The following is a 26,564-nucleotide window of genomic DNA, read 5'->3' on the forward strand; positions in this document are numbered from 1 at the left end:
TCTACACGGATGTGCCAGTAAGTAGGCGGAGATTATGAGTTAGCATGGCGGCGGGCGAGCAACAGGCGGCTCACCGGCCAGGGGCCTTCAAGCAACAGAATAAACCGCACAAAACAGGCCGGCACCGGGGCCGTGGGGCGCAGGACCGGGAAAACAAAGGTGAGAGCGGTGTGAGCCGCTGACAGCCGAATTCCCCAGTTCCTCCATGTGTACCTGCTCCCACGTGTGCTGCTGCTGGTACACATCACTGACCTCAGCATGTCTGGCTGCGTGCACACTAGTGGCAGCATGATGCAGGCCCCAATGATTACTAAATGGAATAGACAATATTGATTCCAAATATATTGCTTTTAATATAAAGCCATTCATTATTACACATTGTAACTCATTTGTTTTTGTACTCGACCTATAAATATACTCTGTAGTTTAGTTGTACGTTGTAACTTGTCAGTTAAGGACAACTCAACCAAGAATAATATATATTTACATATATGGTAAAATGCACTTTTCAGTCTTATACCTTATATGAAAACATTCAAAAGAAAAATTGTGATGTGCTTCCCACTCTTCTCACATATTTTGTACAATAAGGGGTCTATTAATACCGGTCACGGATGCTTAATGAAACCTGCTGTAATTTACCATGTCAAGGTGGCTCTGAGAGCCTTGGTGAAGATTCCATTCTTCCACAAAGATTTCTATTCACCAGCAGCCTAAAGTCCCAGAGGAACTGCTATGAGCATAGTACTTTCACAGAAGGATCCAGTGAAGCCTGAGAGGCTTCAGCTAGATCCCATTGTTAAATACATGTTTTTTTGCAGCTTAATGTATGAGCTAGTACTATTGTCCCCATAGAGGTCTATGGGGACAGCAGTAAGCTCCCTTTCTTAAATGGCAAAAAGCATGGAAAAGCCTTTTGCTGGCATTTATGCCAGAATTTTGGCTCTTCAGCTATTGTTAAATAGACACCTGAGTATGAACGCTTATCTTGTTGTGCCATGTATTATTGCAATGACGTTTCTCCTCCTGTCACTAGTCTTAAATATATATGAAGCTTTTCTGTTGCCATGGAGAATGCAAACCATCAGTTCTGTCCTACTCCTCTTATTGTGGTTAAGAAGGAGAATTGTCACTCTTGCATAGCTTTTTAAAAGTGCCTACTGTCAGCAGTGGAGCGGCTTGTATATATTGGCACGATTGATTTAATATTTGTGGTATATCTTTTAGGGCGTCTATAAATAAATAGCCTGTTTAACTTCAAAATTATTTTTGTTTTGGCAAAGCAATTCTGGTGTGTAAAAGCATACTTTAAATGTAACCACTGCTGCATGCAGCTTATTTAACATGTTACAAAGCAGCTGGTTTTGTTCTATCTTTTTAAACAAAACTCTATAATACCTTGATGACTTGGCTGTAATGTGTTTAATTTATGTCCAGTGCTAGGAGTGGTTCACCTATCTCTTTTCTCCTACACAAGAGCTGCAATAAGTGGCGTGGGTTAAAGTACTTTATTTATTCTTTACTTTAGGTCGAGTACCTGCAAAGGTTCTCAGCAAAAAAATTAGAAAAGAGTTGAACAAGCTGGACAGGAAGAATAAAGCCAACCAGATTCGCAGACAAAGAAAAGATGCTGTGAGTATTTTAGACTCATTGCAGGTTCTACAGTGGCCTGATCCAAGTATAAAAAGAGAGATCGACACTAACAGTACAAATTGAGTATAAAACAAATTGTAACATGAGTATTAAGGCACTTACCATTCTTAAGATAAAATGCATCTATAAAACGGCTCTTTCCTTTTCATAATTCTGCCTACAGTAATGCCTTATTTGTAGGTGTGTGCTGGAGTCTCTTTATATAAATTGCAAGTGATCATTCAGAGCCAATCAGATGCTTGTATAGAAGGTGAAAAGGTTGATGTCACAAAAGTTTCTCAGGAGCAGTATGAGTTCCTGCTTGTACACGGGATGTTCGCTCATCCATTAATAGCCATGAATATTTATACCTGCACATAAGGATTCCTAATATCACAGAAATAATCTGGCGTTCTCTGGCCTAGTAAGTTAAAAATAACATATTTGATTAGCATGCAATCTAGCTGTGTAACAAATGAGTTTTTTTGTTTTTTGTTTTTTTTTTAAAAAAAGGCTTTTCTGAAAATCACTTTAGTCATCCTTGATGTTTGCGCCTCAGTCGGTAGATGTTAAGACAGACAACCATATAGTGTAGTATGGTATTTAGAGCTTTGGTAATAATACATTCAAAGAAAAATACAGCTTATGAGTTTCTTTACATTCATCAATGTTATGTCAAATCACCTTCTTCGTATCTGTATCAGAATCTGGGAATGGAGGTGGTGATCCCTCTAGTGAAGTTTATTACTTTGAAATAAGTAGGGGTCATTCTCTGCATTTGGACACTACCTCCATTCCCAAATACTGGATAAAGAGGAGGATTTGGACAGAGCATCATTGTGTAGTACCGCATAGACTCAAATAAGCAATGTTTGTTTTTCTTTTAATATACACATACTACGTGTGTTATAATTATTATAATAAACTGTCTAGGTTCTGTATACAGTGCATCTGAAAAGTATTCACATCGCTTTACTTTTTCCACATTTTGTTATGTTACAGCCTTATTCCAAAATGGAATAAATTCCCTTTTCCCTTTTTCGATGCTTTTGAAAATTTATTAAAAATAAAAAAACGAAGAAATCACATGCATATAAGTATTCACAGCCTTTGCTCAATACTTTGTTGATGCACCTTTGGCAGCAATTAAAGCCTCAAATATTTTTGAATATGATGCATAACATAAGCTTGAAACACCTATCTCTGGCCAGTTTCCCCATTCCTCTTTGCAGCACCTCTCGGGCTCCATCAGGTTGGATGGGAAGCATTGGTGCACAGCCATTTTCAGATCTCTCTAAAGAGGTTCAATTTGATTCAAGTCTGTGAATGTCCTTGAGTGGCCCAGCCAGAGTCCAGAGTTGTACTGAGGCCACTCCTTTGATATCTTGGCTATGTGCTTAGGGTCGTTGTCCTGCTGAAGATGAACCGTCGCCCCAGTCTGAGGTCAAGGGTGCTCTGGAGCAGGTTTTCATCCAGGATGTCTCTGTACACTGCTACATTCATATTTCCCTCTATCCTGACTAGTCTCCCAGTTCCTGATGCTGAAAACATCCCCACAGCATGATGCTGCCACCACCATGCTTCACTGTAAGATTTGTATTGGCCTGGTGATGAGCGGTGCCTGGTTTCCTCCAAACATGACGCCTGGCATTCACGCCAAAGAGTTCAATCTTTCTCTCATCAGTCCAGAGAATTTTGTTTGTCATGGTCTGAGAGTCCTTCAGGTGCATTTTGTCAAACTTCAGGCAGCCTGCCATGTGCTTTTTACTAAGGAGTGGCTTTCGTCTGGCCACTCTACCATACAGGCCTGATTGATGGATTGCTGCAGAGATGGTTGTCTTTCTGGAAGGTTCTCTCTCCACAGAGGAATGCTGTAGCTCTGACAGAGTGACCATCGGGTTCTTGGTCACCTCCCTGACTAGGGCCCTTCTCCCCCGATCCCTCAGTTTAGACGGCCGGCCAGCTCTAGTAAGAGTCCTGGTGGTTCTGAACTCCTTCCATTTATGGATGATGGAGGCCACTGTGCTCATTTGGACCTTCGAAGAAGCAGATGTTTTTCTGTACCCTTCCCCAGATTTGTGCTTCGAGACAATCCTGTCTCATAGGTTTACAGACAATTCCTTTGACTTCATTCTTGGTTTGTGCTCTGACATTCACTGTCAAGTGTGGGACCTTATATAGACAGGTGTGTGCCTTTGCAAATCATGTCCAATCAACTGAATTTACCACAGGTGGACTCCAATTAAGCTATAGGAACATCTCAAGGATGATCAGTGGAAACAGGATGCACCTGAGCTCAATTTTGAGCTTCATGACAAAGGATGTGAATACTTATGTACATGTGATTTCTTAGTTTTTAATTTTGAATGAATTTACAAAAATCTCAAAAACTTTTTTCACGTTGTCATTATGGGATACTGTGTGTAGAATTTTGAGGGAAAAAAGGAATTTATTCCACTTTGAATTAAAGTTGTTATATAACAAAATGCGGAAAAAGTGAAGCACTGTGAATACTTTCCGGGTGCACTGTATGTCACCCCGCCCCATCTAGAGGTTATACCATCTACCTATAGAGGAGGAAACCTCAAGAACCAAGTTAATGATTTTCATATAAGATGTTTTTTAAATTCAGTTGGTGTGCAGCTAGATTGCATGATGATCAAATATGTTCTCTTTAAATTACTACACAAGAGGACGAATGTTAATGTTTTGTAGATTCTCTAACTGCTCATTTACAATAGGTGTGTTTTGACTGCCATCCTATTATTATGAGGGTGTTTTATTGCATATTGGATTTAATTTTCACTGGATTAATTTTCACTGGATTTCACTGAGCTGCGAGTTGAAATCCAGCGAGTCAATTACCGTATTAACGGTATTTACACGCAATATTACCGTATTAACGGTATTTACACGCAATATTACCGTATTAACGGTAATATTTTTCGAGCGCAGGCTTTGCGCCGATTCCGCCGTCAATTGAATACCCCCCATAGTTGTAAGTGCGTAGCACCATCACTACTATTATCTAACCTTAGACATATACATTAATTTTCTAAGTACCTTTATTTAGTATGTATGTATATGTTATCTGTTTAGCATTTAGTTGTGTGCAAATGACAGGAGCAATGGAATGTCCACCCCTGACATGGCATTAACACAATCTCCTGCTAGAAAACAGTGGAAGTCCTTTCACCTTTTAGGGTGTGAACCTGGTGAGCTCTTATTTCCAGGGAATCTGAAGGGTCTCTAGAATGGAGGGATAGCAGCACCCAAATTGACTGGTATATCACCCATAAATTGTGCTGCTATCCTTAGAAGTCATCCAACATTAATTGAAAATAATCCACATAGCAATACAAGGAAAATAAAAACAAAAAAAAACCACGTCCACGTCTCTGTAGCGTCAGAGGTGCCAGTGAAATGACCCTCATGTGTCTTGCTAGTCAAGATGGAGAATTTAGGTAAAAAGTCAATTAGCATTTTTTTATTCAATAGAATGTACAGAATTTCCTAAAGATCATTTTACAGAACTATTTGATTTTATAATTCTTTTCCTTTTGTGTCTGTTCTATGAAGGCATGAGTCATGTCAATGCAAAACACACTTGGGTATGAGGATAAGCTTATACTAGCAAGTTCATCTTTGTTGGTTACAGGTTCTTGCAGAGAAGCGTAACCTGGGAAGTAAAGATGGCCCCCCACACCTTGTGGTAGTGGTTGCACTGCATGCTGCGGTGGTCTCTAGCAGCCTGTTAAACCTGCTACAGAGTAACGAGGGTGATGTGCTGCATGCAGATGATTCGCAGAGTGGCAAGTTTGCTCTCGTCTGTCCTAAGCTGAAGCAGAGATGGTGCTTTGTCCAAGCAAACAAGGGTAAAAAACATATGACTTTTTCCATTTGACTTTTGAATAATTACTAAGAAGAAACAAACGTTTGTTTGCCATCATAAATGCACCACTGAAATCTGAGCTGTTTCTTAATAATATAGAGTAAATCAACCTGTTCTCTGTCCTCAGATGACCTTCATTCTCTGCTGGACTTGGCTAAAGTGGCCGACACGCTCCTTTTTGTTCTGGACCCCCATGAGGGATGGGACAGTTATGGAGACTACTGCCTCACCTGTCTGTTTGCTCAGGGCCTGCCAAGTTTTGGTAAGTGATTTTGGCAATAACAGCAACTTATTGGTCTGTGTATTTGTTAAGTGTTCAAGATATTCACAACTGGCTGGGGAGCAAACTGTGACCAATATTGTCCGATAGTTGTGTTTTGTTAAGAATCAATAAGATTGTGAGATATTACACACATTTAATTTGTCTTGTTGTAGTTGTTGCTGTGCAGGGTATAAATGAAATACCAATAAAGAAGAGAACAGATGTAAAGAAACAGCTGAGTAAAGTGATTGAGAAGAGGTTCCCTGATGCCAAGCTCTTTCACCTGGATGCGGCACAGGAGGCTGCGGTCCTCTTAAGGCAGATGGCCACTCAGAAACAGAGACATTTGGCTTTCAGAGACAGGCGCTCCTATCTACTGGCGCACAGAGCAGACTTTCAGCCATCTGATGACAGTGGCCTGGTGGGCACATTGAAAGTGTCTGGCTATGTTCGGGGACAGGAACTCAATGTTAACAAATTGATTCATATCGTTGGTCATGGCGACTTTCTGATGAGCCAGATCGACGCGCCTCATGACCCTTATCCATTAAACCCACACGCCCGCGGAACAAAAACAAAAAAAGGACAGGATATGGAAATAGCGGTATGTTTATCATGCTAAAATGTCTTAGCTGCTCGATTTCTTTCTTAGGTTTTGTAAATTGTAATTTTGTAAAAGTTGTGGGAAAAGTCAGAAATGTGTAAACTTTTACATGACCTAACCCAGTGTTGGCTAACCTGTGACACTACAGGTGTTGGGAAACTACAAATCCCAGCATACCCTTCCAGCAATAAGCTGCTATATATTGTGAAAGCACGCTGGGACTTGTAGTCTCACAACACTTGGAGTGTCACAGGTTAGCCAACACTGACCTAGGCACACACCGTCTTGTAGCTTAAATTCTCAGGTAATTTTCAGGGTTCTATGTAAAGTTTGAATTTGTTTTTTAATTCACCTACTCACTGTTTGAATGTTCCTTTGCCTTGTTTGTTGTGCATTTTACTTGGACTACACTGGGCTACATTTATTACAATAGAATGCACAGTTTTTATAAATGTACCTTATTTGTGCCAGTTTTACTGTAGCAGATGCTTCTTACTCTTCCTAAATGTCACATATTAGTCCTGCAGGAAATCTAGGCCCGTTTTCTGTCTAAGCCAGAGGTGTCCAAGTCCAGTCCTCAAGGGCTACCAACAGTTCATGTGTTCAGGATTTCTGTCTGTAGAAACAGGTGGAGTTATTACTGACCCAGCCAAATAGATTAACTCACCAGTTCGTGATTAAAGGAATCCTGAACATGAGCTGTTGGTAGCCCTTGAGGACTGAGCTTGGGCACCTCTTGTCTAAGCCTTGGCCTTCCTCATACAATATGCAGAGGCTCAGGAAATGATTATTTCCCATGCACCTTTCTTGGGCATGGGGCTCTTCTAAGAGCCATAATGGTGAATGATTTAATTCCCAAAATGCATTTATAAATGTCCCTAACTGTGTATAAAATTGCCACCATGAGTATGGTGATGTTACACAGCTTCTTTGAGTAGGGCAAACTTGAACCTGGTGGCCCAAAACTATTTTGAGCCCACATAAATCTGTGCTGCACCAGGAATAACTCCTGGGGTTAAATGTATTAACTTCCGGCGATTTAAAAGAAATTGGAAGTTAATACATTTTACCCACTGGTCTGGTTTATATAGGCAGCACGGTGGCGTAGTGGTTGGTTCTTCTGCCTTGCAGCACTGGGGTCATGAGTTCCCGACCATGGCCTTGTCTGTGAGGAGTTTGTGTGTTCTACCCGTGTTTGCGTGGGTTTCCTCCGGGTGCTCCGGTTTCCTCCCACACTCCAAAAACATACTGGTAGGTTAATTGTCTGCTAACAAATTGACCCTAGTCTGTCTGTGTTTGTCTGTCTCTGTCTGTCTGTCTGTCTCTGTCTGTCTGTCTCTGTCTGTCTGTCTCTGTCTGTCTGTCTCTGTCTGTCTGTCTGTCTGTCTGTCTGTCTCTCTGTCTGTCTCTGTCTGTCTCTGTCTGTCTGTCTGTCTCTGTGTCTGTCTGTCTCTGTGTCTGTCTGTCTCTGTGTGTGTGTGTTGGGGAATTTAGACTGTAAGCCCCAATGGGGCAGGGACTGATGTGAGTGAGTTCTCTGTACAGCGCTGTGGAATTAGTGGCGCTATATAAATAAATGTTGATGATGATATATAGCACCAGCAATAAATGGTTCATTAGACATATAAAGAGGTCATAATAAGTGAGCTGTAATGTCACCCGAGTATGTTTGTTCAGGGACATGTTTGGAAAATTTACCATAATAGGTATTGGTTTCATGCAAAGTTTACTTCACATAAATACAAGTGTATATGTAAATCTATTGAGTATTCACTATGCTGAGCTTTAAGTAAACTTAAACTATACTTTTGGCTCATGTAACAGAAATACAAATCACATTTAGAGATATATATGCAAAATTCTTCAGAACTAACTGGAACTAAAAGTATTTGCAAAATGATCCTACGCACAGCAGACTTCCTGTCCAGTAACCCCATGGAAAGACACTTCAGCCAGAAATCACTAGTAATGTGAAACAATAGTTTGTGCCTACCTGCAAATGTTAATACAGTGTAAGAATAGCTCAAGTTCTGTCTAGGTATAGGAATTATACAGCATATGTGAATGTTATTAATGTCTTTACGTAAGGCATTTTATGTTATTTGTTTAGTGGTTCTTTTAAGTTTAGTGTTCTACTGTATCTTAAATGAAAATGGACAGCATGGTGGCTTAGAAGTTAGCACTTCTGCCTCACAGCACTGGGCTCATGAGTTCGATTCCTGACCATGGCTTTATCTGTGTGGAGTTTGTATGTTCTCCCCGTGTTTGCGTGGGTTTCCTCCCACATGCCAAAAACATATTAGTAGGTTAATTGGCTGCTATCAAATTGACCCTAATCTGTGTTTGTATATGTTAGGGAATTTAGACTGTAAGCTCTGTAGTGGCAGGGACTGATGTGAGTTCTCTGTACAGCGCTGCAGAATTAGTGGCGCTAAATAAATGATGAATTGTTAACCCATTTTATGTTAGAGCAAATCTTCATAAATAAATTTTGTATTTTGATTGCGTAAACTCTTAAATTCTTAGTTATTCCTACATAGGAATAGCTCCATGCAGAAATCACCTGTTCTCAATGTATACATCAATTTGTTTTTGTAAATGTTCCTTTGTATCTGCTGTCATCACTTTGCAGGATGATGGTGGTAACTATACAGAAATGGAAGAGGATGTGAAGGTCCTGATGAAGGCAGATCCAGCTGTACAAGAGTCTCTGCAGACGGAGGTGGTTCCTGATCCCATGGAAGGAGAGCAAACGTGGCCTACTGACGAAGAGCTGAAAGAGGCAGAGGGTGAGTCTAGCGTGGCCTCTGTGGTGGTTTCCCTGACATCCTTAGTAAGAGAGTCCGTGGCAGCTTATGGTGCAAAATCTCTTTCCCAATCACTGGAGCAGGTAGAACATAGGCAGCCAGGTTTGCCTTGTTTCTATCTATGCCATGCATTCACAGTTCTTTGGTAATGGAAGCCATTGTGATGATGTACAAACCTAAGTTGTAGGTTTCAGAATTCTTTCTTTAAGCATTATTTATTTTAAGGGGTTCGTACAACAATATTAAATCTGGGCTGTCAGGTAAACAGCAATTAGATAAAGCAAATTCTCAAACTTCTTATTCAGAAAATAATCAGAGTTTTGTTGTTTCCATAGATTTGTTAAGGGGAAACGTGGAAGTAAAGAAAAAAGTTCCCAAAGGTACATCTACATACCAGGCAGCATGGATCTTGGATGATGAGGAAAATGATGAAGAAGGAAGTGAAGATGATGATGATGACGATGATATGGATGAAGATCAGGAAGATGCTATGGATGAAGCATTTTCTGAGGTACTTAAAGTGGACATATGCCATTTTTACCATGGTGTCCATACTATGAATTGTGGGATATATGAATATTTATAAATGTGTAATTCCCTTTAAAGTAAACAGTGGAGTATGCGCCTCGTACATCGTATTCAAATAACATAATGACGTTATACTTCCAATTATATATATTTGTACATGGAAATCATTGTGTACAGTCCAAAACCATGATCTTAGACTGCAATAGCAACAAAGAGACCAGTTCATCAAAGAAGTGGAGTGTAAATGAAAATTGCATCACATGAAGAAGATACTATGTGGATCCATGTTTTGTGTGAATCAGGGCATCTGTCCTTTATACAGTTTCAATTGTAAATAATAATAAAATAATAATAATAATTGTAGTTTTATTTTAAGAGCTGTAAAGCAGAATGATCCAGTTGACCAGCTTCATGTTTGATATGTTTTCTGTGTCTTGCATTCAGGAAGAGGAAAGTGTTGAGGAGCCGGGTGAAGAGAGTGAGACAGTCACTATTCCAGACAGCACCCGGGATGACAAGTATGATGAAAACCTGGATGAGACTGAGGAAGAACAGATGTTGGAAAAATACACACTTCAGCGTCAGGAAGAGATGTTTCCCGATGAGGTGGACACTCCACGGGATCAGCTGGCCAGGATCCGGTATAAAAATGTCTTGTGTTCTTCTTCTGATGAATTGTTCCCAACCTCGCCAGTATTTCAGTTCTTACTTATTAATGATCTTACAGGTTCCAGAAGTATCGTGGTTTGAAAAGCTTCCGCACATCACCATGGGATGCAAAGGAAAATCTTCCTAGAGATTATGCTCGCATATTCCAGTTTCATGACTTCTTCAGGTTCCGGAAACGTGTCTATAGAGAACTAGAAGAGGAGAAGAATGAAGGTGCAATGGTAATTGTTCCTTTTTATTTACATTACTACACTGTTCGTGGCCATGTCTCACCCTTGTCATGCCTGCTTCAAAGTTGACGTATCTTGTGGTCTCTGGACTAGTTCAGATGGCTTGTTGTATTTTGTTTGAGTGATATCAAACTAAGCCGACGGTTCCCAAAGTGTGCGCCGCGGCTCCCAGGGGTGCCGCGGCGCTGTCACTGGGGTGCCGCGGGCCAGACATAAAAAAAAGAGAAGACAGAAACTTACCAATCAGTGCGGCGCCGGGACCCAGCAGCCTCCTCTCTCCCGCAGCAGCTGCCACTGACGTCTATATTCAGTGACAGCTGCGGGAGAGAGGAGGCTGCTGGGTCCTGGCGCCGCACTGATTGGTAAGTTTCTGTCTTCTCTTTTTTTTATGTCTGGCGTGGGGCAGAGTGAAAAGGATGGTGGCAGCGGAGGGGGACAGTGTGGAAGCGGAGGGGGACAGTGTGGAAGCGGATGGGGACAGTGTGGAAGCGGAGGGGGACAGTGTGGAAGCGGAGGGGGACAGTGGAGGGGGACAGTGTGACAGCGGAGGGGGACAGTGTGACAGCGGAGGGGGACAGTGGACAGCAGAGGGGGACAGTGTGGCAGCAGAGGGGGACAGTGGAGGGGGACAGTGTGACAGTGGAGGGGGACAGTGTGACAGTGGAGGGGGACAGTGTGACAGTGGAGGGGGACAGTGTGACAGCGGAGGGGGACAGCGGGCAGCAGAGGGGGCAGCGTGACAGAGGGCTGCAGAGGGGGCAGCGTGACAGAGGGCAGAGGAGGGGACAGCGTGACAGAGGAGGGGACAGCGTGACAGAGGGGGCAGAGTGCCTGGATGCAAAGGGGGCAGTGTCTCTGGATGCAGAGGGGCATTTTTGCATACAACTAATTAAGTATTTTTGTCATGACCTAAATACTTATTACAATTTTTTGACTCAACTACTTCTAAAACAGGACTGCTCAGTAATTATTTTGGAAGGGTGCCTTGAAAAAATTTGGAGACTCTAAGGGTGCCGCGAACTGCAAAAGTTTGGAAACCACTGAACTAAGCTATTGGGCCTCATTATCTTTTAAAGAGGATGTCCACAGCCAGAGCTGCTTTAGAGTTGAACATCCAGCCTTTACTAGCAGATTAGCAGCTGTATATTGTTTTGATAGTCGGGAATAGAGTGTTTGTGTTAAAGGATACCCCTCTCCAAAGAGCAGTGACCTTGCCTAACTGCATGTTTGGAAATAAAGAGGAGTGTTAATATAAAAGTCATAGACTTTGCACTGGCTTTTAATCCATAGTAATTCCATCAACATAGATCCATAATATGTGTGGGATGATCCACCACTATGATTTTAGTTAATCACAAATACACTGCAGTTATCACTGGCATGAACAGTTATGATACAATATTGTCTTCACAAGTTATTTGGTGAGCATACTGCTTACGCAGACTGACAAGTTGGCTTCATTAGCCTGTCTGCGGGAGTAAAAGTCGCACCACAATATGTATTTGCTCTATTAGCCGACGATATCGCTCATCAATTATACATTAGAAGTTATATCAACCTATTCAATTCAATTCAATTAAAATCCAGCTTTGGACTTGACAAAGCATATAAATATCTGCATACTAGGTGCAATGATAAAATTGGGTTTATCTGTTTAAATATCTAGGTTCCTCCACACTCCTCATTCATGAAATGTTCCTTCAAATTAGGGAATAATGCCAAACAAAAACAGTAATTATAGTGTACTATATTTTAGGTTACTTTTAATACATATAATGAAAATAATGCACATACATTCAAAAACAAATAGAACACCGTTTCTGGTCAGACAGAGTCCACCAGGTGTTTAGATACGGTCTGGTATTCCAAGTTCAATGCGACCCAGTCTTGTGGAGAGTTTTCAGAAATAGTAGTTTTATCTCAAAATGGACCCTATGCGTTTCTGTATTGTTTCTGGGGCTCCCTTTCAACACTAGCCTACAGAGTGTTCCTTCCCCAGAAAAAGGTCCCCTCTGTCCAGGAGTTAATCTCTGCGCTCCAGTTCATCCTGCAACACTACCATCTGGTGTTGCATTAGGGTGATGGGGACTGTGCCCTCTGCAAGCTGTGCCATATACACAATTCCACATTCATAATGCTAGTCTCTTGTCCACCTTGAGAATCCCATCTAATTATATCACAGGGTGGTTGTCTGTCTTCCTGAGTTAGTTGATGGATCCCCTCTCATGACAGGTAGACCCTTCTCTATTCTGGCAGGTAGTCACTACATACTCCAGTGTCCTGGCACTGTGGAGGAGTGAAGAGTAATTAGTAAAGAAAAAAAAAAATAGTTTGAGAACTGCTTTTGGTTTGGAAACAACGTAGCCTTTTTATAACGTGTTTTTGTCATTTTTAGGTTGGCTGGTATGTTACAATACATATCACTGGGGTACCGGTTTCTGTACTAGAACACTTCAGACAGGGGGCGCCACTTGTCTTGTATTCGCTGCTCCCTCATGAACAGAAGGTGAGTATTGCCTTGACTCTAACTTACCCCAGTTTCATACATTGTGTCTTCTGTCTGTAATATTCCTAAACTGAAGTCTACAACCATGTAATGACATTCTTCATACTGTGACAGATGTCTGTGGTGAACATGCTGGTGAGAAGGCATCCTGGCAACAATGAGCCGGTGCAAGCTAAAGAAGAGATGATATTTCATTGTGGCTTCCGACGGTTCCGGGCATCGCCCCTGTACTCTCAGCACACGTCTGGTATGAAAGCCATACTCTATCCCGTCAGTGCCTGGTTTCCTAAAACCCTCATGGTGATGTTGCTTCATGAAGTAATGATGAAAGTGTTGAAGTGTATACATTGGTTATGCCATTCTAGATTGTGCTCTTGTTGCATTAAACATTACATTTTTTTACATTGTAATGTGTGGTCATCTTAAACAAAAATCCATAACCAGAACATTGTAACTATATGTGTATGCAATGTTGTCACTAGTTTTCTTTAGGTTTGGTGACTGGTCTTTGATTTTCTTCCTCCAGCGGATAAGCACAAATCTGAGCGTTTCCTGCACTCCAATACAACTGTGGTTGTCACTGTGTATGCCCCCATCACGTTCCCATCTGCATCAGTATTAATGTTCAAGCAGCGCAGCAATGGTAAGTGGCAGGCTTTGCGTGAATCAGACACTCGGTAATACAAATATGCTTTACCAATAGGATATCTAGAGAACATGCACTGTTAGGGGTGCTTGAGGATAGTGCTGTAATACATAGTAACTGATCACAGCAAAATATAGTTGCTATGGGTTACAGCATGATGTCGGTCTTTCCACCCTGTTATTATATATAGTTTTTCATACAAGTCATAGATGTCCCTTTCATTTCTGTAGGGATACATGATCTGGTCGCCACTGGATCTCTACTGAATGTGTGTCCGGACAGAATAATAATCAAGAGGATTGTGCTGAGCGGTCACCCATTTAAGATACTGAAAAAAACGGCTGTGGTCCGTTACATGTTCTTCAACAGAGGTATGCTGATAATTTAAAGGAGACTAAGGTTTTATTCCAATAATTGTGACTTGATATTGTAGAATCTGGTGCTGTAGTTATATTTTAAATTGCTCTTTTTAGCACTTGAGGTAAAATAAATATATGTTGGAGATTTCTCTACTACTGCCAATGAATTATCATAAGTTACTTTCAATTATCTTTCATGCTATTAGGGGACACTGGACCATATAGTAGGTGGACTTTGAGCTGGAGTACTTTTTTTTTTTTTTTTTTTTAAGTACGTTTTATTAATAGTAACATCGTATCTTTAACATAATTACAAAATTCTCAAAAGGTACATTAACAAGTACTTGTACATATATAGATAGACACAATGTACAGTTTTTTTCTCACCATGCTTTTACAGTGTAAATTTGACTGCGTGTTCTTCTTGTACCATGAAGATGTTATTTATTTTTTTATTTTTTTTTAAAAACAAAACAGAAAGAAAAAAATAATAAAAAGAAGAGAAGGGGGGTGAGTAAGAATGATGGGCAAGAAAGGGGGGGGGGAAAGAATTAGAGGGGTCAGGGGTAAGGAATTCACGCCTTTAACAAGAAGAAGTCAAATCCATTAATTTCAATAAGGGATTGGTCTTACTAGAATTGAAGCAGGGGTTGATTATGGTGTGAGGCCCATGGAGACCAGACTTTATGGAAAGACACGGAGGAGCCCCTCAGCACACTAGTGATGTGCTCCATTTGGTAAATATGCCAAACCCGACCACAGACCATTTGGAGTGTAGGGGGTGTGGGACTTTTCCAAGAAGCAGCTATCTGGCAAGTGGCCGCGCTGATTATGTGCCGGAGGAGCTTATGTGCATGTGTAGGGATGTCCGGGAGAGGCAAGGGTAATAGTACATGCTTAGGGTCGGAGGGTATGGGAGTGTCGAGGACTGCTGTAGCTAGTGTGAGAACCGCTGTCCAGTACGAGCGTATTCTGGGACAGTCCCACCAAATATGCATAAAGGTGCCAACATGGCCACAATTTCTCCAACATGTGGGGTTCGTTTGTGGATATATAACATGGAGCCTAGCAGGTACATAGTACCATCTATGGAGCAGTTTATGGGCATTTTCTTTGATACGGACATTTATGGAACAACGCGCTGTCCATTCATAAATGTCCGACCACTCTTCTGGATCTAGGGACGTTCCCAGGTCCGCTTCCCACTGTGCTTGGAATCGGTCCTTGATCTCTGTGGAGGTGGGGAGTAATGCGTTGTATAGCGTTGAAATGAGACCTTTTGAGGTTGCTCCAGAGAGGCACAGATTCTCAAATGTCGTGGGAGGCCTAGAAGATAACTGAGCCTTGACCTTTTGGTGATAGTGTCTAATCTGTAAGTATTGGTGGAACTTTCCCATCACAAGCCCGCACCGGCCCGCTAAGTCTGAGAACTGAGGGAATGTTTGTGTCCTAGTGATATGATTTAGTAGCAATATTCCACCTTCCCCTGCCCATTTTGTGTGCGAGCTGGAGTACTTTTAAATGTTTTGAGTTGATAGTTCCTGGAGCTGATTTGTTAAGTGATGTCTGAACATAATGTGCCTAACTCTGCTTCCCCATATCTAAGGGGCATCAGTGTCTACTTCGATTTGAAGACTATCAAGTTCCAGGCTTTACCCTTTGGCCTAGATATTGCCCCAAGTGTTTTCACCAAAATTATTGCCATCATGACAAGTCTCCTGCATTCTCAGGGTGTAACAGCCATACGTTATTGGATGGCCTGTTCTTGAATGGAAGGTTGGATTAGCGCCTTTGATAGAATATTCTGCTGACTATTCTCAATCTTCCTTGATTTCCGCCCATTAGATGAGGTTTCTTGGCTTTAACTGTGTGTCAGGAGGTGTTCCTCCCGGAGGACAAAGTCCTTTCCATTCTGACCAAGACCGAGACCTTGCTGGCCAGATGGGAATTGACTCTTCTCAAGTGCATGAAATTGCTGGGGACAATGGTATCTGTGTTCGAGACAGTGCATTTCGCAGTTTCATTCAAGGCTGCTTCAACGGGAGCTTCTCAGGAAACCCTTGAGCTCGACAGGTAGATTATCACTTTGTACATGGCCACTAGACAGTCCCTCACAAGGTGGTTGACTAGAACAAATCTCATGGAAGGTCAGTTCTTGCAAAATTAGAACCTTAGTCAGTATGGACGCTTTCTGTCCGGGTGGGGGTGGTAATAAGTCCTCGTCGGGTTTCAGCAATCTACAGAGAGCTCATATAAGGCTACAGTTGTAGCCTACCTGAACCATAAGGGGGGAACACACAGGGCGGAAGACAGCACGGATCATGTCCTGGGATATCTGCCACATTCATCCTGGGGGTAGAGAGCTGGGACATACATGGATGCTATGACAATCCCATGGAAGTTTTGACTGGTGTACATGCTTTCACTGATGGTAAAGAAAGTAAAAAGAGAACGGATAGCTGCATTCTGGTAGCTCCAGATTGGCCATGCAGGACATGGTACTCCGACCTTCTAGTAATGGCCGTAGGACCGCCTTATTGGTTGCCTGTTTGTCCAGAACTTCTGATCCAGGGTAGTCTTCAGTGTCACTCTTCAAGTCTTCTGCGTGGCTGCCAAGATCGTGATTCTTTGGGCCAGGGTTTTATGCGCACAAGGTTGTGCCAACTGATTAAGACAAGGAAACCATCAACTTCTGCAAATTACTACCTAGTATGGAAAGCTTACATTCAATGGTGTGAAGGTCACACTAGCCAGTTTAGTCTTGCTCGCTATCCTACAGAAGTTTTTGAAATTGGCCTCCATCTCTCCAAAGATACAGGTTTCAGTGCTAGCCATTTCTTTCAGAGCAAGTTGGCAGTGATGAGGGATGTAGAACCCCTTGCAGGAAGGTGTGCTAATGTTTAGACCCCCTTTGTACATCCTGTAGAGCCTTGGGATCTTAATTTAGTGCTCAGGACTACTAGAGAGCCTTTTGAGACTTTGGAATCTGATCTCTATTATGTTACCTGGAAGTTGTTTTTACTTGCTATCTCTTCAGCTCGATGTGTGTCTGAGTTGGGGGCGTTGTACTGTAACCCACCTTTTCTGTTTTTCATTCCGACAGGGCAGTGCTTTGCACAATGCCCTCTCGTGCCTAAGGTGGTCTCCTGTTTGCTCTTGAACTAGGAGATTGTGGTTCCGACATTTTGTTCTAGTTCTACGACTTCTGATGTGTCTTTGCAACTTCTGGATGTGGTCAGGGCCTCAGATGTAATGTGGACCGTGCTGCTTCGTTTGCAAGACTAATATCCTTTTCATTCTGTATGATGCATGGTTGGCCCCACTGACCAATGCTGGCCCACTGCGACTAGACCAATGCCTGTTGGCTAGAAGGCTCATTCGATCAGGGCAGTTTAATGCTTCCCGGGCGACACGTCATGGTGCTTCAGCCAGACAGTTGGCCAGGGCTGTTACGTGGTCCTCTGTCCACACCTTTTCAAAATTCTACAAGTTGCAGGGCTTTGTATCTCAGGATGCTAGCTTTAGGTGCAAGGTCTTGCACTCAGCTGTTTCAGAGGACTTCCACCCTTAGGGACAGCTTTTGAATGTCCCCATGGTCGTAGTGTCCCCCAATGGCAGGAAACAGAGAAAAAGGATTTTTTACTGACCGTAAAGTCCATTTCTCTGAATCCAATGAGGGACGCCACTCCCAAATCTCCTTTTCCCTGTTGCACCTAGTTGGGCCCTATTGTCTGGGCTTTGTTATAAAACAGAGTGTGGCTCCAGATGGGAGGGGCATAGTAGGAGAGGAGCTATCCTCAACAGTTTAAGATTTAAAGTGCCTTGGCTACAAGTCCACTGGACTCTGATAAATGAGGAACATTTAAAGAAATCTTACTGTCCAAAAGTGAAGGAAAACATTTTATTCATGCTTCTTTCCTGTAAGTTAAAAATCTGCTTTTATTGACAGCGGCATCAAGCATGATGTTCTCATGTATAAAAGCCATGGCCCACATCATAATAGGTGCCACCTACGTGTGTGGCTTTCTGATAGGGCTTGCAATGTACTATAGGTGGGGGAGAGAGCACTGGAAATATATAATTATTACTGTACAACAGAGGGTTTTTTTTCTCTTTTTTTTGGGAGATCAATCAAAGTGTTTTATGGCATAAAATATGGAATCCAATTGACTTCTTAATAGAAGTGACAGGGCCTGTTGTGACTAGTATTTGTATCTGGAGAGCCAGACTGCTTAAGCCTGTTGTAATACAATATATATATTGTCTTTACAGAGGATGTGTTGTGGTTTAAACCAGTGGAATTGCGTACAAAGTGGGGCCGAAGAGGCCATATCAAGGAACCCCTGGGTAAGTGCTTTCTATTCAGTATAATGTTCAACATTTATGGTAGCTTTATAATTGTGTAGTCTGTGTGTTCTGCAATTTTCTCCAAATGAAGCTGATCCTCCCAATATAGAGCACACTTTCTTCTCACTAGTGACATGCTCATAACACAGTGCTAACCTCTGTTTCCCTCTCCATCCAGGAACACATGGACACATGAAGTGTCATTTTGATGGACAGCTGAAGTCACAGGACACTGTATTACTGAACTTGTATAAACGTGTTTATCCTAAATGGACCTATGACCCATATGTGCCTCCACCAGTGACCTGGGTGAAGAATGAGATTGAACTTGTGGAAGTGGAGATGGATTAATTCTTTTAGTATCATTTACTACTGTCATATATCTACTTTATCTCTTCTGCTCCAGTCATGTGCTGTCTAGCAAGTGACTGACATCTGGGATTTCTATTTATTTTGTGTTCAGACATTTTAAGATGTGTGAATTATAAAACAAACAAATTAAGGAAACAAACTGTAGTCTCTGTTCTCTTCACAGTGAAATATCTTCTCTTTGTGGGGTATTTACTTTCTGTTCAATCCTTCAGCCAGTCTAGAGTGCCCAAATCAACATTGCCTCCACACAGCACCAAACATATGTTCTGTACATCCGTTGTCTCCTGGAAACGTCTTGAGAGAACGACAGCTAAACCCAGGCCAGCTGTAGGCTCAATCAGAAGCTTCATCCGCTCCCACACCAATCGTGTAGCGCGCTGTGAGAGAGAAAATAAAAAACATGTCTGACATATGTCTAATGACACAGAAGCATTGTAGTAAAGAATCCCTAACTTTCACTTGGTTCTGACCTTCTAAAGGGAACTATACAGAAATGTACATCTTTCTCTGATGGACAACCAGAAATACAGTGATGTTTCATCAACATATTTAAATGAAAGTTAGTTTCCATAATTGGTTAAAGTGGACCTGTCACTGATACACACAGGGCAGACATTTTATGGCTGAACATGTAGTCTATCCATTCACTAGCAACCAGAACCTCATAAATATAACGATCATAGTCCCTTACATTTCCCAGATTTCTACTAAATGGATGGGCTACATCCTCGTTTAGCCTCCACTAGATGCAGAGGGCAGGGCTACTAATAAGCTTAATCTACAAGGAAAGAATTAACATGGAGGCTTGATTTCACTGCAGCATGTTTTGGTATAGAGAGAGCCTGTCATCTGGTACACATTGGATGCAGCCATGTTTCTCTACTGGTTCTTTTACTGGGAGGTTAAGGAAGCAAATATTTTAATGGTTACTTATAAATCCAATTTCCCTCCTATTGCACTGGGATTTAGAAGTATGACTATTTCAAAAAAATTGCACCAGGTGTCAAGTAAAATGTGGGTGGGTCAGAGGAAGAACGCTTAATTTAAAGAGCTGGTCCATTTTACTTGGTCTTGATCTGTAACTTATATTAGGTACAGAACATGAAAACAATTGGAAATAAGTGTTCTTTTCCCACATCAAATATGCTTCTTTTACTGTCTGTGGACCACGTACTTCTCTACAGAATCGCTGCCATGAAAGATTAAGATAAAGACATCAACAATAAAGGAGGAATTATCCTCAGACTGGTCTCTAGTTTTAGCACAAACACGAGGTGGTGCTCTATACGGATTCAATATGAGACAACGTCAATTAGCTCTATACCTGGCAATAGCAGATGCAAACTCTATGCTCTTGGGTTTCACCTTTCTAGTAAATACTGTGCGCCTTGCACTGGGGAATAAAGAAGAACTCCATTTGAAACAGAAATGTCAAAGGAGCATTTAAGCAGCAGGTGCTAGTCCTAAGGTTAAAACCCTCCCAAGAGGTTGGGACTGAACTGAAGACCAATCATCTTCTCAAGTAATCAAGAAAGGAAACCAATAATAAAAGTGAAGGCCAGAGGTTCAAAGTAGGAGGAACAAGAGGCGGCAGTAGCGATCTGTGGGCCCCTGTGCAGGGAGGGGTAAATCGGGTTCCCTAACCCCCTGTTTCTAACATTCAGTGGGCTCCATGGGCCCCAGCGCACTGCTCTGCTGCACCAATGGTAGTTCCTCCATGGGGAGGAACACTAAACAGATTCCAATGAGAGAAACTGCTCCTCTACTCCTCAATTCCTTAGATGTGAGTTTCGAAGACCATACAATTGTGTTAAGAGAAATGTCAATGCTTTATGTGAATCAATACATCCTGCATCACACTTTGTTCATGGATGACAAAGAGATAAACATGACATACGAAAATACAGCCACACTTTTGGTATACGACGGGCCTGTTAACATGTGTATGCAGTAATTTCCAACCACACTTAACGGTCATCTTCCAACTGCATTTTCCCAATAAGAATCCATTTAAATTACGAGCAATTACTGCATTTGTTTTGGAGCAAGAAATGTTGCAACACAACTGATAACACCTGCTCAGTGTGTGTAGTCTGTTTTAATGGCAAGAGGCCTTATTTGTCTGGTTATACATATCTAAAATCAGGATATTATCTTCCTAAAGTCATTGTCAAATTGTATCACCAGCTATGGTAAAGGAGAACTCCAGTCAAGTGGTTACCACTCAGTCCTGGCTTCCCACTATACCCCAGACATCAGAGCCTGGAGAATATTAAAAGTAAGACTCCTTACCTTAATTTCTTCTTCAGTCACTACAAACACATCATCCACCAGGTCCCTTATAATTGGCCAAGTATTATGCCCGATATTTGTCTTTACACCGTCTGCAATCGTGATTGGAGGTTGAGGATTGGAGGTCAAAATACCATTCATCTTTGAACGATAGCAATCATCTGCGTTAAGAGGTTCAGCTGCATAGATTCTCACATCTGGTTTAATTGCCTGTGGAACATAAACCATGGGATCTTAACAAGCAAGTACACTCACTCTTGGACATCGGTATATCAAAGTCTAAAAAATATTGAACTAAATTATACATCTGAAATATCTAGTACTTAAACTAAAACTGTACAATATGCTATCTGCCCCATTCTCTAGAGAAAGTGGCAACCAATTAGACACCTGCTTTCAATGTCTGAATTACACTACAGATAAAAAGCTAATTGCTGATTGGTTGCTGTGGTTCAGTGCAAATTGTACACCTAAACACAATGTTACCAAGTGAGCTCTTATGTCTATTACACATCTATGAATCATTTACAGACTAATTTAAACACATTTCCCATGTAGCACTTGCACTTCTTTTTATCTATGTTTAATAAAATTCTACTCAAGTAGATATTATTTGTGAAAAAAATACAGAAGTTATTACTAAATGAATATGTGCCTAACACATTCAGATAGTGAGCATGTTCCAAATCATAAATAAATTGTCAAATATTCAACGCGTTTCATCTATGGAAAGACTTAATGAGGAAGATGAAGAAAGGAACAGGCTGAGACTTATTTATATAGTTTAAATGCTGTAGATGGAACCAAAATGTCTGTCAATGTAACAGAGACCCAGTTGCTTTGGCATAAATCTGTTTAGCAATTCCTTATGATACGGGTGTCATCCCTTTCTTTATTTTCTTTTAATAGGTTTACTACACCTGGAAAAGTAACAAGTGTCGTGGAAAATTGTCACCTCTTAAAAAGATGTTGTTATACATACGTTTGTCTTTATTACAAGCTATAAACCTGGACTGAAGTTCACCAGTGGTTTCTATGTGATAATATATGTGAACTATTTGTAACCGCTGCAAACGAAGGAATGAAAATGCACTTATAGTTCTGTTCCATGTTATTTTTACAGGGTTAATCCAACCATATAATAAATATGACTATGTACTTACCTTCACAGCAACAGCTATTCCTGCTAACATGCCACCACCTCCCACTGGTATGACCAAGGCTTCTACTCCTGGCACCTGCCAGTTAAGACAATGTACATTATGATAGAAATATTTTTACTGTGAACACAAGTAATCTTAGCTCTGAAGTAATACCTGATTTAGAACTTCAAGTCCAATGGTCCCTTGCCCAGCAATGACTGCCACGTTCTGATTAGGATGAACCAAAACACCTCCAGTCTCCTGTACTGTCTTAGCTGCCACCTCTGCTCGGGACTATGGAAAGAAAATAGGTAGTACTGCACTGTGTATCACTATGTGTAACACACTGTTTGTGCTCAAGTCACTGTCCTCAAACAGACAAATGTATGTACCACTATGCTAGTATGTACCGTATACAGTGCTGTTCTCATTATCCATCCATCACTATTCTGCAGGCTGTTACTGCTTGGCCTACATACTGTTAAACACCAAGTGCCATAGATAGCTGTACAACTGTCTACAAGTACCACCCCTAAGACTGATATCAGGAACAAGTCTCCATTAACCTACTATAGTCAAGCCATAATACTGTAAAAAACTTGTGAACGGTGTAAGTGTAATGAGTCAAACCATAATTCACATTTTTTGGAACTGTCCACCAATCAGTCCTGTTTGACAGGTGTTTTTCAATTTAGCAAATATTGTCCTCAATAGTAACACTCTTTCTCCAGAATTCGCATTTCTACATTCCTGCTGTAACCAAATACCTAAACACACCAGATATGTGCTGGGTCACATCCTCTTTGTAACTACGGTAGCTGCAGCCCAAAAGTGGAAAATCCCTCTGCCGCCCCCCCCACATACAAACCCTTCACAAAATAATATTGAAAATTCAGTTTAACTTCCATATGGAATCTTCAGACATACCCTAACTGACCATCAGTGCCACTGTAATTTTTTTTTGCATTCCAGCTGTGGCTAAAATCCAACACCATTTAATACCTCATCAGTAGGGTCACATTCCACGATCTGAGCACCATATCCACAGATTGCAGCCTTTTTGCATGATGCAGCTGTACATGGAACCACCACGTGTGCAGGAATTCCTGAAATATAACAGCTGGTGAGTAGCAGTACACACCACGGACGTCATTACCAACAGAAGTGTTTGAGGACTTACCCGTCATTTGTGCTGCTAAAGCCAAAGCCTGCCCATGGTTACCACTGCTGTGAGTCACAACTGCTGTACATCTATCTGCTGCCAAACTCTTCACTGCATTCAGTGCCCCCCGAAACTGAAACAGGTTGATGTAGGCACTTTAGAAATAAAAATCACAAACTATGGTGCTATATACAGTAACATTTTTAATACCAAGTTCTCATTATACCAAATTCAAGTGCACCTGTCACCTGCACACAAAAGTGCACTTGACCAATAGAACCAATATTCATGAAAACATTGCTCAAAACAGCTGGATCTACAGTTCAGTGCAAGTATTGTACCCAGTAAATGAGCCTTACTGTGAGTAGGGGACAGATTCACTATATACTTTAAGCATACTTGCCAACTTTATATTCCTCCTAATGGAAGGGAGGTGAAGCATGAGGACAGAAGGGGGTGGGGCGTTACGAATTGTATCATGTAGGCTCCTCCCCCGTGACACTCACAAAAGCAACATTCTGCTGATGGGGGCGGGGCTAAAATGATAAGATTAGCCGCAAATTGCAACATGTAGGCTCCCATCCTGCCCCCTTCACTAGGAGGTGTGCTAGATGTGGGAGACTGGCCTGCTGTCCCGGAAGACCTACCCGGAATTCGTGAATCTCCCACACATTCCGGGAGAGCGGGCAAGTATGGCTTAAAGTAGGTCAGTCATCCTCCTAAAAATCATCTGTTTTTAGAACATTGAATAAGAATTCAGCTGGTTAACAGTTTATTGAAAACAAAACATATATGTTTCCTTCTCCCCTGAAACTACAATGACAAGGGCAACCTTTATATCTAAGCTGCTATATGGCTGCTGAATTTGGCACTTTGCCCTGTGTTACTTGCCACTGGTATTAAAGAGGGATTGTCAATTAACAAGATAGGGCAGATAAGTAATAACATATAAAGGTTGGCGTTTCTGTTAATAGTTTTGTTCCATCTGAAGTGCAGAGGGATGGATGGTCACTGGTACAGAAAAATGATTATTGCTCCCTATGGGGAAACAGACATGCCCTGCTTCCTCACATAGCTCATGATACAACATGGACCTTAAAAAGAGGTGGCTGTCCTTCATCCAGCTGTGCAGAACCTGAACACTCGTTGGGCAGATCAAAACTGCCATTGTTCACATAACCTGTCATGTTGTTCCATTGTTCCAGAAATGTGTCATATATATATATATATAACTACTTTTAATGTTCTTTCAGGAGGTTTAATGTATTTTACTGCATATCTAACAGAGAATCGCTTCTTTTTTTAAAGCCTGTATTTCAGTTTACCTTGAATGACCCAGTCTTCTGTAGTAGTTCACATTTAAAGAACAACTTGCGTGTAGCTAAGGCATCCAGACTGGAACATGTCATGACTGGAGTTGTATGAACCAGATCATGGATTTTGGTGTAAGCTTCCTGCACATCTTTTACTGAGATACAATAGAGAGAACTCATAATTCTGAAACACAAAAGTATGACTATAAATCACTGCACACAATATCTACTAAACAGTAATGTTTTTGTCACATATTCATTAGGCTGATAATAGTTCGTTGATCCAGAAGAAAATAAAAATATCCCATAGTGACATTTCCTATTATGGCACAGCTGAAAGGTTAATTGTCTTCTGATGACATTATCCATGTGTATGAGTTGTAGAGAAAGTAGATTGTAAGCTCCACTGGACAACGGACTAAAGTAAATAATAAAACATTCCCTGTAAAGTGCTGCATAATATGTTGGCGCTATATAAATAAAATAAAGGTTAATAATATTAATAACAACTGATGGGACAGTTCTTTCCCCACTCCAAAGAATTCCTAAAAATATAATACTAGGATCATTGTGACAGTTTGTCACTTTAAACGTACACTTAAAATATTTAATCATAGTAAAGTTTCATGACACATTATTTAAGTGTACAAAAAAAGGTATTGACACAAGGTCATACAAGTAAGAAAAGAAGGAGTGGACAGAAAATAGGCCGGCCCTGCTTGTGAAAGCTTACAATCTAGTGGAGAAGGAAAACTGTGACAGAAAGAGGAGGGATGAATAGAGTGGGGGTTAGAGTATTAACAAGTGTGCTCTGTGTGAGCGGTGTCAAGTACAGGAACAAGTAATGTTCAGTGGTGTCAGGTGGAGTAGGTGATAGGCTATGGTAGAGATGGGATTTGAGGGAGTGTTTAATGCTTTGAAAGTTAGAGGGAGTCGAGTAAGAGTGTCACGGAGGAGGTAGCAACACCTGCAAGTATTGGCACAACTACACAAGGAGGCGCGGAGTCTAACGCCGCCGGTATTCACCAGGGACCCCCGCAAGGAAGTTTGGACTTCGCGGCGAACGACGTGCAGGTGGCAGCCCTCCCAGGTAGATACTTGCGAGATGGTAGGCTATTCGTGGTCGTACAGGCAGAGTCAGGATCCAGGCGGGCAGATAAGGTACCGAATCAGAAGGCCGAGGTCAAACCGGAGTATTACGGTGCAGGACTGAAGGGAGATCCAAGAGCGAGGTCAGAGGAAGCCGGGTCGGTAACAGGAGTCAAATAGTAATGGAGGTATATATGGATATATATATATATATATATATATATATATATATACACACACACAATACAGGACCGCTGGAGGCTAGATAACTAGTTGCTCTGGCACCCTAATGGTGTCAGAGCCAGATATATATATAGGAAGTGGCTGCTCCTCATTGGTGGGCAGTGATTCGGCAGTCAGTGGCACTGACCGCCGACAGGAAGCTCCAGAGCGCGTCCCGTTGCTACGGCGACGGGCGCACATGCGCACCACGTCGCCGGAAGACGCGTCCCCATTGCTTAGCAACGGGGCGCCCGGCCGCAAGTAGACGCTCGTCCCTGCGTGATGAGGAGGCGTAGGGACGGCGTCTCATAAAGAGTTCCATAGGTGAGTAGCTGCATGGGAAAAATCTTGGAGGCGGGAATGAGAGGAGGTTATGAAAGAAGACTTTAGACACATGTCAAAAGCAGATTTAAGAGGCCTATGTAGAAAATACAAGGCGATGTAGTCAAAGATGTAAGAGATGTTGTTGATTATTTGTAGGTTAGGGTAA

General features: G+C 41.6%; 2 protein-coding genes across 5 annotated transcripts in view; one reads left to right on the forward strand and one right to left on the reverse strand.

The window, feature by feature from the left end:
- Positions 1-18,993, forward strand: TSR1 (TSR1 ribosome maturation factor). Its single transcript, XM_075196680.1, has 15 exons — positions 1-159; positions 1,529-1,632; positions 5,291-5,507; positions 5,652-5,786; positions 5,960-6,390; positions 9,023-9,179; positions 9,533-9,708; positions 10,170-10,366; positions 10,453-10,615; positions 13,020-13,130; positions 13,245-13,377; positions 13,657-13,773; positions 14,007-14,147; positions 18,408-18,482; positions 18,661-18,993. The coding sequence occupies exons 1-15, from the start codon at positions 45-47 to the stop codon at positions 18,831-18,833; spliced, it is 2,445 nt and encodes an 814-aa protein (XP_075052781.1). The 5' UTR covers positions 1-44; the 3' UTR covers positions 18,834-18,993.
- SRR (serine racemase) overlaps positions 18,824-26,564 on the reverse strand; it is a 10,949-nt gene continuing 3,208 nt past the window's right edge. The window contains exons 2-8 of one of the 4 annotated variants that reach the window (XM_075196681.1): positions 24,776-24,947; positions 23,469-23,583; positions 23,291-23,394; positions 22,463-22,582; positions 22,310-22,384; positions 21,147-21,356; positions 18,824-19,231 (exon numbers count right to left, since the gene is read on the reverse strand). In XM_075196681.1, coding sequence (XP_075052782.1) covers positions 19,055-19,231; positions 21,147-21,356; positions 22,310-22,384; positions 22,463-22,582; positions 23,291-23,394; positions 23,469-23,583; positions 24,776-24,943 — 969 coding nt within the window. In that variant the 5' untranslated portion in view covers positions 24,944-24,947 and the 3' untranslated portion in view covers positions 18,824-19,054. Of the gene's footprint in view, positions 19,232-21,146; positions 21,357-22,309; positions 22,385-22,462; positions 22,583-23,290; positions 23,395-23,468; positions 23,606-24,775; positions 24,948-26,564 lie in introns of those variants that run through there. The other 3 variants (XM_075196682.1, XM_075196684.1, XM_075196683.1) reach the window with 3 other exon arrangements.

This window comes from Mixophyes fleayi, chromosome 2 (assembly GCF_038048845.1).
Source record: "Mixophyes fleayi isolate aMixFle1 chromosome 2, aMixFle1.hap1, whole genome shotgun sequence".
Lineage (NCBI taxonomy): Eukaryota > Metazoa > Chordata > Amphibia > Anura > Limnodynastidae > Mixophyes > Mixophyes fleayi.

Bases quoted from the DNA above. Each gene is read 5' to 3' on its own strand.
- TSR1 (XM_075196680.1), top strand. From the start codon at position 45: ATGGCGGCGGGCGAGCAACAGGCGGCTCACCGGCCAGGGGCCTTCAAG. The intron at 10,616-13,019 runs GTAATTGTTCCT...TGTCATTTTTAG, and splicing joins AGAAGAATGAAGGTGCAATG to GTTGGCTGGTATGTTACAAT. The intron at 13,378-13,656 runs GTATGAAAGCCA...TTCTTCCTCCAG, and splicing joins GTACTCTCAGCACACGTCTG to CGGATAAGCACAAATCTGAG.